Genomic DNA, 12,134 nt, shown 5'->3' on the forward strand with positions numbered 1-12,134 from the left:
AACTGACCTAAAACTTAAAAAAAATCCCCAGTTTGCCATCAACCATTCTTTTTTTCCAACTTCAGTGCCAACTCACCCCTCTCAAAGCAACCATCACACTCTTCCTCCTCCAAGCTTCCCTTTCACCTCTCAAAAACTCCCCCTCACCTTTCTCCCTCAACTCTCCCCACTCACCCTTTTCCCACCATTCACCACCCTCACTCACCCTTCTCAAAGTTGCACCCCCTCTCATCCACAAAGCTGCCTCCTTCCACTGCCCTCTCACCTCCATCTCATCACTCTACCTCCTCAAATCCTCAACTGCCTTCTGCCCTCTCTCTTGCCTCCCCCTCTCCCCCCGCACCACAGAGCCTTTTCTCCTCCTCAACTGCCCCCTCCCCCAGCTATTGTGCAATCCCCCACCCTCCTTCAACAACCCTCCTCCCTTGTCCTCCCCTCCCCCACCCCCCTTGTCCTACCCTCCTCTCCCTCTTCATTAACAGTGTGGACCTCAAATATCTGGGGCCTTCGCTCAAACCTTTCAGATCATTCCATACAGGTTGCCACTGACGAAACAGAAATAATCTGCCTAATAGAAACTTTCCTTCCTCGAGACGTCTCTGACTCCAAAGTATCTCTTCCTGGTTACTCCCTCCTCCGGTATGACAGACCTGAGCCTCGTCCTGGTGGAGGAATTGCTCTCTTCATCAAAGACTCTATTCCTCACTCTCCATGCACTGCCCTCACTCCCCCACACCCCCAGGAATACCTCTGGCTCCAGCTTCCCTCCACTCCCACCTCATGTTTATATGTACACTGCACCGTCCGCCAAACAGTGATGACTCAATCTCCACCTCACTATCCGAAAACATGGACCAACTTCTATCTTCTCATCCAAACTCTCTCTTCCTCATATGTGGTGACTTCAATTGTCATCATGCCAGTTGGATAGGTGTGGGTACCTCTCACCTGTTATGGCACTTCAACAGAAGCTTTCTGTGACTCATTAGGACTGACTCAATCGGTCAATCTCCCGATCCAGATCTCAACCAATGGTACTCCATCTCTTCTGGATCTGATTTTGACAAATTTCCCTGATATCTGCTGCTCTTCCTTTGCTCCAATCGGTTCTTCTGACCACGTCCTTGTCAAAGTGGACATCTCTGGCTATTATCAGAGAACCACCTCACCGCCGTCGAGTCTGGAATTTCACTGAAGCCGACTGGCAAGGTCTCCAAGCAGCCATCAAATGTATAGACTTGTCTCCTATCTCTACTTTCTCCAACATCAACTCATCCTGGGAATTCTTTCAAAGAAACTTGCTTCTTCTCATGCACAGATTTATCCCCTCTCATCTTCAGTTGTCCTATCCTTCCTCCCGCCCATGGTTCACTGAAGCTTGTGGCAAGGCAGTTGTCCTGAAACAACTTGCCTTTGCCTCATGGAAAGCAAACCCAACTGAGGGTAATTTCAGTTCTTTCCATAAAGCTCGGAACAAGTGTGTATGTACTCTCAGGAGAGCCAGAAAACAACATCTTTCTCAACTCAAGTCTGAACTTTCAGACCTCTCTCCCCCCCTCCAAATCCTGGTGGTGTCTAATCAAATCTGTTACTGGTGTATGTTCCCCCTCCATCCCCTCCCTTTCCTCAAATGGCCGCACTGCTGATACCGCACGTGAAAAGGCTGAATGCCTAAACTCGGTGTTTGCATCGAAATCTTGTGTCCAAAACCCATCGCTTTCTCTACCAACCTTACCCAGTCGCACTCAACTGTCCCTGGATTCTGTGTCCTTTTCTTCGAACAAAGTGGAGAGCTTGCTGTCAAACCTTGATTCAGATTCTGCAACCAGTCCAGACCGCATCAGCCCATGTGTCCGAAAAACCTGCTCCTCTGCTCTTTCTCACCCTCTCTCTGTTCTATTCACCCTCTCATTTGCTCAAGGTCATCTGCCATCTGCTTGGAAATCGTCAAACATTACTGCCCTGCATAAAAAAGATGCAAAAACAGATCCCTGCATCAACAGACCAATCAGCCTTCTCCCAATCATCAGCAAGATTATGGAATCAAACATCACTTCAGACATTAAATCCTTCCTCTTCTCCAATGACTTGATTTCCGATCATCAATTTAGTTTAAGACCAGGTCACTCTACCCTGGATATGTTGCTTCTGCTCTCCCAACAATGGATTGGAGGTACTCAATGCCGGACATGAAATCGGAGCCTTCTCCCGAGACATATCACGTGCTTTCTATACGGTCTGACACCCTGCCCTGCTCACCAAACTCTCTTCCTATGGTATCCAAGGCCATCTCCACTCATGGCGCGCAGACTTCCTTTCCTGTCGCAGTCAACATGTGGCCCTAAATGGAGTTCTTTCATCCCCTCTTCCTGTCCAGGCTGGAGTTCCTCAAGGTATCATTCTGGGCCCTGTTCTTTTTCTGGTTTTGATCAATGATCTCTCCGACTCTCTGGAAAATCCTCTTTATCTCTTTGCTGATGACTCCACCCTCTGCCATACCATCTGTCATCCCTCAGACCGGCATGCCGCAGCTTCTTCGCTCACTGCAGATCTGGGTAAAACCACAAACTGGTCCAACACATAGAACATGTCTTTCAATCCGGACAAATCTCACACTCTCACTATGTCTTTCCGAAAGGACCATTTAGAACCCCCCCCCAATCCACTTTTTCAACAATCCTCTGGAAGAAGTCCTTTCTTTCAAGCTTCTGGGTCTCACTATCTGCCATGATATTTCCTGGGAAAGCCACATTTCAAACCTGGCCTCCAAAGCCAGTCGCCGACTGGGAATCCTCTGTCGTGCAAAGTCCTTCCTCACCCACCTGAGCTCCTGACCACTGACAATGCTTTTGTGTGCAGCCTGATGGAGAACTGCTCTCCTCTCTGGGCTGGTGCTCCTGCCTCCCAGCTTTCTCGTCTTCACGCTATGGAAACCAAGGCATTTTGGATCGTTGGCATCTCCCGCGATGAGGCTGAGTCTTTGGGCCTCTCACTGCAGGCAGGTCGGTGGCTTTTGCCTTCTACCGTGTCCTCTCCAGTATCTCCCCCCCCCCGCTCTCTCTGCAATTTGTCCCCACATTTCCAAAGGACGCTCAAGGTCCGCCAACAACCCCCTTCTGGTAAAACTACCAAAATCACGAATCGCTGCTCACCTTCACTCTTTCATTCCTCTTTTCCCCCGCCTTTGGAATAAACTCCCTCACTCTATTCATTCCCATTCTTCCCTCCAGCCTTTCAAAACAGCTGTTCACCACCACCTCTTATCATCCCCCATCCAAATCCTCGATCTTTTCTACCCCCATTAATCCACCCAAACCCACCTCAAATTCCCTGCTTTCCTTCCTGAAAGTCCCTGAAATGTCCATCTTGTATTCCCCATGTTCCCCGCCCCATCCCTCTCCCTTCCAAAGATCTCCTAATATCTCTGTTCCCCACTGTTTTGTCCTTCCCACTCCCGCCCCTCGTGTCTCATGCCCCCTTGCTGTGTGTTGTGTGTTCGCTGTCATACGAGCCTCGACAAAGTATACAAAAAAAGGGGAAATAGAGGAACAAATGGTGAATGGACCTTAGGGGAAACCCATCCCCCCTCTCTCCAGGATGCGGTTGCAAACATCAATCGTCGACCAACTCTGCTCCAGCCAACTCTGCTCGAGGTGAAGATGATGAGCCGACTAATGGGCGTTCGGATTAACCGTGACGTCGTTACGGTTGAACCAATCAGTGTCTACCTTATTGAGACTTGCGAATAAAACGCGCCTTCACTTCCTCCTTCACTTGCTGCGATTTCTTTTTTTTACCCTGAACAGTGCAGCATGAAAAGCTTCGGTCACTATGTCGTGTTTGTTTATTTCCATATTAAAGTTCTGTAGTACCAAACATCTGTGTATATATGTATATATGTATATATGTATATATATATATATATATATATATATATATATATATATATATATATATATATATATATATATATATACACACACACACACACACACACACACACACACACACACACACACACACACACACACACACACACACACACACACACACACACGTTGTGTGTCCATCCAAACCCCATCATATTGCATATCGTTGGAATCCCCTTGCCCATTTGCACAAGGTGCGGGGCCCTCTGCTATTACAGTACGTTGATGCGAATAACCAAAATTTAATATTAATGTCCATGTCTTTTTGTTCCAGCTTCCAACTGTCCTGCAGAAGTCTTTTCCTGTACTGCCAGACAAACAGTCCATCATGGGGCATTCAATGGGCGGACATGGGGCCTTGGTTTGTTGTTTGCGCAACCCAGGCCTCTATAAGGTTAATCCTCACCAGTGCACCATCACAATGCTCACTCAGCCTCTGAGAGATTGTCTTGATTTGTGTACAACATAACACTGTCGGCAGAAAAACGTTTGCACATCATTGTAGAGCTCATCCACCGTTTGTGAAATTGTTAACTCATAATTTTGTTTTTGTTTGCAATGTTGAGGCTCATAGAATGGATCAGGCTGTAACAGAACAAAAGGAATAATAGAAAGAGGGGGTAGGAGTCAGGTGGTGGGGGGGGGGGAGGGTTGGGTGGGGTGGAACGTCCAAACTGCAAGGATGAGTGAGACTTTATTGAGCCATAAATGAAAGTGGACTTGATTGATAGAGCCGTAAACTCCCAGGTAGGAAAATTTATTTGAGAAGTTTTTGTATGATGGAATCTATTCTCAAGTAAACAACAAACTTGGCTGGTTTGTTGTTTACTCTCAAACGTGTTTCCCTCATTTCTTAAACTGACTTGCACTTTCCCAGCCAGTAGTTCACACATTTTTCTTTGCTTGATACATTTGTTAGCAAACTTTATTAAACCGTCCCTCTACAGAGCAGGAGACAGATTTTTGCAATCGCGTCTGTCTGTCCGGTCCTGTCCAGGCCATAACCTTTAAAATATATATTTAAACCATTTGAGCTTTTGTCATCAAATTTTCAACAAACCTTTGGAAGACAATATGGAGAAAATAATGAAAAATTGGGTGAAAATGTGAAAGGGCAAAGTCATAGTGACTATAAATATCTGTTATTAACCCCACCCCAGGGCGTCAATCAAGAGACGGGCCGTATGTATATATATATATATATATATATGTATATATATATATATATATATATATATATATATATATATATATATATATATATATATATATATATATATATATATACATATATACAACACTAAAGCTCTCTTGTAAATAAAGAAACATGGAAGAGCTGAAATATATATATATATATATATATATATATATATATATATATATATATATATATATATATATATATATATATATATATATATATATATATATATTACTAAAACTCTCATCATGTATGTATGTATGCATTCCCGAAATACAGCCAAAACGGTACACGATAGCTCAAAATTTTTAGTTCCACCTGACTCACCATTCTCCTGCGGTGTGCAGTATCAAGTTTCGTTTAAATCGGGCAACGAAAAAATTATTAAAAAAATCAATTCCCGATTCAGTCAAGTACTCTTCGCGAGAATTTGATCAATGCAAACAACCTCAGCGGTATAGTTCGCTGGAGCTATCTTTTTTATTATTTTTTTTTTAATGATTTTTTTTTATCAACCGCTGTCACAACGGGAACCCAACGGGTTCACGGGTCGTCTACTATGTATGTATATGTGTATATATATATATATATATATATATATATATATATATATATATATATTTCAGCTCTTCCATGTTTCTTTATTTACAAGAGAGCTTTAGTGTTTCTGTCTTGGGGCTAGGCCATAACATTTTTAACAATCGACATAAAATCTTCAACAAACCTCTTATTATGAGAATATGGAGAATACAAATTAATAAAATGTTATATGTGTATATGTATAAGCCTGGTGTTGGCTTAGTGGTTAGGGTGGCGGCTTGGGATCCCAGGGTCCTGAGTTCAAGCCCCGTTGGCTGCTGAATTAACACCAGGGGGTTGACTCAGCCTGTCATCCTTCCGAGGTCGGCGAAATGAGTACCAGTGTACTGGTCCCGGTGTATGCCCCGGTTAGAATAGGTGTACCATATCCCTGTGTGTCGTAAGAGGCGACCAGGGTTGGCGTCAGGAAGGGCATCCGGCCATAAAACATTGCCTCAAGAAAAAGCCAAACCCCTGCACAGCAGGGAAAAATGGCTGTAAAAACGGTCATTATATATATGTGTATATGTATGTATGTATGTATGTATGTATATATATATATATATATATTAAACTCATTTTCATCAAGTTTAGTTTGAAGACAAAGCGGAGAGGCTTTGCATTTTGAGATTCTTTCTAGTCTGCCATTAATTTAAATTTGACTTTCCCCAAGACTCCCATCATGCAAGCACTCTTCAAATTAATGTGGTTTTGGTGGTATGGTGTTAAAAATAAAATTAAAAATTGGCGAATTACATTGAGACTAACTCACCCTGTCATGCAAGTTTTATTTGTTTGATGCATTGTTGCACTTTTATCACTTGTTTCTGTCCATACAAACTTGGTGGTTTACCCTGTGCTGTTTATTTCCTATCACAACCCCAGTCAGTCTCTGCATTTGCACCGATTTGTAATCCAGTGCAATGCCCCTGGGGCCACAAGGCTTTTCAAAACTACCTTGGAGCTGACCAAGATGCTTGGAAGGTTTGTTCTTCTTAACCCTCCTGTGTGTTTCAAAAGAAATCTAGTAGCTTGAGCTGATGCAGGACAGGATTGCTTTTACAAATCGGCAGAGGGTGTTAAGGAAGTGGAAGGGGACACTTAATGATGGGGGAGAGATGGGATTATTGCATTGGTTGTATACCTTCTGATTAATCCCTTGATTCCTGCATTTTATCACCATTACTTTTGCAATTGTCTTTGGCTTATGCTTAGCATTCTTGTGATGTACATTCTGGTTCCCTTATTTGTATGGCACGAGTTAATGCTGGAAAGAGCCACCTGCGTATTGGATGGGCAAACATTCTGGCACTTGTTACCTTCCCCATATGCTGCACACAACCACTTTTTTAAATTGCTGTTGTTATTTTATTTTATTTTTTTATTCCAACATCCCCTCAATTTGCTTCCTTTCTTCTTCAATTCTCCCATTATATACTATTCCTTGTTTGTTTGATTTTATTAGATATTGTTACGGACTCAAGGTTTGCCACGAGGGGAAGCCCTCAGGTTCCTTCCGAAAGCCTGGTCCAGGAGGCTGACGTGCCAGAGAAAACTCCGGTATTGCGGGTTTCTAAGCAACCAAAAACGTAAATTAACTTCGTCAACTCTAACAGGGTTATCCGTCCAACTCTGTTTACCTGGTAGCTGACTAAATTAACCGAGTGTGTGCTGAGGGCACGAAACTCGGATTACTGCCGAGCGATACAGTGGTTGTCCACTGGCTAACGAGAGAAAATTGCATGGGGTACAACTTCCCATCTGGTACATGTGTTGTACCAATGAAGGAAAGCACAACCGAGAGATTTGAAAGAACAACCAACTATTTATGCGCGCGCGCGCACACACACACACACACACACACACACACACACACACACACACACACACACACACACACACACACACACACACACACACACACACACACACACAATGGTGAAAAGCACATTATTTACAGCTCTTTAGTCACAAATCCAGCAATTGATGTGAGTATTTAAAGGCAAAAGTCACAGAAAAGCAGACTTAACCCTAACACGTTTTCCCCTTACACAGATTTACTTGGACGAAAGACGTATGGCCATCATTCAATCCTGGAAGAAGAGACAAGAAGAACTGACGAGAAAGAAAACTGAGCATGGGGTCGACTCTCCCTCACTTCACACACTCCAACGGGGCTATACCGGTCCAAATATACAAGGGGGAGGGGAAGGAGCAAGGATGGCGAAGATTGGTGGTGGAGTGGCAATGCAGTGTGATGGGATGTGCGGCTGCATTTCTGAGGCATACAGCACAAGTAGGCAAATCCTCTCTGGCATTTCTGGTACACCAGCTGCAAGCAACTCTATTTCCTTCAGAGCAAAGTACATGGGACAACCAGCTCCACCTTGAACGCTGTCTCTGGAGCATTCCGTCACCGAAAGCTGTTTAAGGTCCACGTCAGACTCTCCACACAAAACCAGCCAGGGTCTCGGCTTTTTATATTGCTCACTGGAAAGCTTGTAGGTGACGACAGTCCCATCCACACTCTGGGCTCTCAGGCCAAGCTTTTCGGCGACTCTGTCCCATCTACACTCTGGGCTCTTCCGTGCTCACCAGACATGGCTTTGAGTCCTGTCTCGTGTGAGCCTCTCCCCCATTGGTGAACATCCGATGGTGGCAGGTCCACGATGCCGGTTGTGGAAAATCCTACCGTCCCTGAGGGAGCCTTTAACGCAGCCCTCACCCCGCCCCTCACGCGTGAAAGTCTCGGAACGTGCCCCCAGCCCCTCCCTACGTGCACAAAATGTACATGTTGCAGGGAAGGAACAATGTGGGAAATACAGATGCATAAACCTGTGGGGTTGATAGAAGGACTGATGGGATGAAAGAGGGGTTGTTAAATTGTGTGATGGTGGATTTAAAATAGCAGAGGGTTTGGAACAGACTGATGGGGGTATTGAAAGGATTGCCGGTGGGGGGGGGGGATGGGATGGGGACAGACTTCACACTGGGGATACACAAACCAACCTCAGCACATGTCCCATCCCCCCCCCCCCCCACACACACCATTTGACAAGGGGCACAGGTCTTATCTACAGACTAATGAAATAACTCATCCTTGGGTTTACCACTTGTATGAAAGTAAAAATAAATGAAAAAATTTAATGCAAATGCGTGGCCTGAGACAATGGGGACGCACAGTTCGATATATTTTTTATAATGAGTAAGCATAACAGATAATTTTCATCTTGATATATCAGTATTGAAATTCTAAATATACTGGTGATATGAAAAACAAACAAACAAAAAAAAGGGTATATCGCCAACAAATCGAAGAAAGGTGTTTACAATCCTTAAATACCCTACATTATTTTAAAAGCTTTGACACACTCGGCGTCTAAGCTGAACATGGATCAGTAACAGTGAAATCTATGATGTCAAGACTTAACAGGAAGAGTAAGTACAGTATGTTTTCACTTTTAACCCTCAGCATCCGAGCACCTGTACAAACAATTGCGTTTTTCTTTGCCCTTGTGGTTGTTTTTAAACCAATTGCCAATTAGTTATTATTACCTCCACCACCGAAGGTGAAGGAGGTTATGCTTTCACCCTTTTCTTTCTGTCTCTTTTTTTTTTTTTTTTTTTTTTGTTTGTTTGGCTGTGTGCTGGATATCTCAAAGTTGGAGACAGGTTGGGTGTGTGACAAGGACAAACTGATAGATTTTGGTGAAGATCCGGATCCGACTACTAGAATTTTAAAAAAGTGATTCTTCACCATTGAGAGAAAGGGCTAAACCGATATACGGCACGATATCTCAAAAAGTTGTGAACAGATTCAGATGAAACCTGGTGGACACGTTGGGTGTGTCACAAGGAAGAATTGTTTCAATTTTTGTGAAGATCTGATAATTTTATGTGATTCTTCACCATTGAGAGATTGGGCCAAAAACGATAAATAGCACGATATTTAAAAAAAATGTATTGGGTCCGATTATGTTCTCGTGGATCAGGCATTGCACGGCGGAGGTATGCGCCCTACAGAGTGCCCTTCTAGTTTTATATGAATCGGGTGTGCTGTAGAAATCCTGTGCAGAGTCAGTGATCTGTGATAGCGAGACTGGAATGGAAGCGATAATGGTACAGCGTTCCAGGATAGTCATGCAGGAACGGCGATGGCGATGGTGATGGATTTCAACCTGTCGATTACCAATACTGATCTCGCTTTGAAACAAAATAATTTTTAATACAAATAGAAATTGGAAGTAAAATTACTGTTCTCATCATGATGGGGAGGGGGGGTGGGGGGGGGGAGAAAAAGGCCCCATGTGGGAATCCTTTGAAAAATTGTGTTTTAGTGTTGTGTACGTCATATGTGAAAATGTAATGGACCATTGGACCTTTGCATATTTTTGGAACCTGCATTTTAAAAAAAAGTTTATTAATACATGTATGTATTTTTATACCATTGATTATACTGGAATATAACGGTATATCGACAGAGCCTACTGCATACATATGTACAGTGCCTATATAAAGTCTCTACACCCCCTTTCAAAATTTTCACCTTTTGTTGCCTTGTAGCCTGGAATTAAATTGCATTAAATCAGACTTTTTACACCTTTAATTACACATCGTAACCCACAACTTCCAAGGGGAAAACAAATTCAACAAATTTCAGATAATTAATTGAAAATACAAAAACTAGAATATCTTGGGTTGGATCGATCACACACCCTTCCCTTTTTCTCAATTTAACCGTCCGTTTTATTTTGTGCGGAATTTTTATAGATGTCTTGTTTCATTTTACAGTGTTTGACGTTGTAATGCTGAAAAAGCAGTTTTGTAGTTGATGACTGCAAATGCATTACTCACTTAACCTTTGAAGATCCATCCTCTTTCGTATTGTTGTGGTTACCAAATTCGCAAACCACCATTCAGGTCCCTTAGGTGAGGTATCTCGGTAAGTGCATGTGTAGTTAGGCCCAAACCCGTTGTCTAGTGGGAATACATGTCATATATGCGTGCTGCGACTCTTCAGGATAGCCGTTTTTCTTTTGCTATCTTTATTTTGGACCAACCGCCATGGTTACCACCACAACCACAACATCAACCACCAACCACAACGCCGCTTCACCACAACCGCCACGACCTTCACGTCACACCTCGCAGCCGTCGCATCACCACCGTTCTTGCGCCGCCTGTGGGTACCGGTGTTGGACTCGTGCAGGGCGCGCGCCGAACAGCGTGTACAAAATCACGGATTTTGTGCTTCAAAAACGGATCAAAAACGACACACGCCCACTTTTTGCCGTCCAATCGGTGAGCGAGGGGCGAATTGGCCCCGCCCCCAGGGCGATCGATATATGCAAATTTATGGATCAAAAAGCCTTCACGCCCACTTTTTCTCGGGCCAATGGGGAGCGAGGTGAAAGGTCGAAGGGAGGGGGTCAAAGATGAGAGGGCGAAGTTACGGGGCGGATAAAAGGACCGTGTTCGTCAGACGAAGAGAGTCCAGAGTCCAGAGGCGGAGAGTAGGAGAGTAGGAGAGTCGGAAACAGAGAGTCAAGACTTTGCGGGCGGTGGAGCTGGTCGTCGTGTGCGTTGGAGTCGGAACGGAGGGGACGGAGCTGTGGAAAGGCGGCGAGGGCAGACGAGGGGGTGCTCGCGTCGTGCAGGGAGCTACACCCGAGGGAGGCCGACAGCGCGACCTGGCCGAGGTGGAGACGCTCGTCGCGGGATAATAAAAATCCTCTATACCCCGAGCATCAGCAACCCCCTCCTGTTTCCCCCCGCGCTGAGATAGTGCGACCAAGGGGGCCCCTTTCCCACCCCCTACCAGACACTGTCCGCGAGGCCCGCGGAGTTGAGGCGCCATCGCCGCTCCGCGTCTCATCACCAGACGGGTAGGCCGACCCGGTCTCGGCCTCAGGCCCGCCTCATCCTTGAGGGTATTCTTTTCCTTGGTTTTGGGTATGTGTTGTCGGCGCCGTCTGTGAAGTAGAATTGTATAAGTGTTGCCGTGTGCTCGGTAGTCGGTATTAGCTCTGCATTGTGTTTTCGCTTTTATATTTGCTTTTTGTGTAAATGGAATTGTGTTTTTCTTTTCTGTGTGCATTTGGTGGAATTGAATGTGTGCTTCCCATGTGCCGCGAATAAATGTGCTTTGTGTTGAACCGTTTCCCGCTTCGCTTCGTCATTTCTCCCATTGAATCCTCATCTTGCTTCACGTAAAGGGTTGGTAGTGGGCTGAATACGCCCGATAATTAATCGAACCGTCGAGGTCGACGATAACACCGCTCGGTTATTCTGATAGTACGGAACGGGTCGCTTAAGTGGCCCGTGTCCGAAGTCGACCTGCGGCGAGGTGCGATCGCCCGGTCTACCCTCCGCGTGGGTACTTAGGTAGGTCGAATTTGGCGAGCAACCCTATCCCACGCGGGGGC

The 12,134-nt window shown here is 44.8% G+C and overlaps 1 protein-coding gene across 2 annotated transcripts in view; it reads left to right on the plus strand.

Moving 5' to 3' along the window:
• ESD (esterase D) overlaps nt 1–12,134 on the plus strand; it is a 57,642-nt gene that overhangs the window by 31,826 nt on the left and 13,682 nt on the right. Inside the window, exons 6-8 of one of the 2 annotated variants that reach the window (XM_085869205.1) lie at nt 4,204–4,323; nt 6,595–6,693; nt 7,765–8,644. In XM_085869205.1, the coding sequence (XP_085725331.1) occupies nt 4,204–4,323; nt 6,595–6,693; nt 7,765–8,100 (555 nt within the window). In that variant the 3' untranslated portion in view covers nt 8,101–8,644. Of the gene's footprint in view, nt 1–4,203; nt 4,324–6,594; nt 6,694–7,764; nt 8,645–12,134 lie in introns of those variants that run through there. The other variant, XM_085869206.1, reaches the window with a different exon arrangement.

Source organism: Eptatretus burgeri, chromosome 2, assembly GCF_056783735.1.
Source record: "Eptatretus burgeri isolate ZD-2024b chromosome 2, Ebu_testis_v1, whole genome shotgun sequence".
Taxonomy (NCBI): domain Eukaryota; kingdom Metazoa; phylum Chordata; class Myxini; order Myxiniformes; family Myxinidae; genus Eptatretus; species Eptatretus burgeri.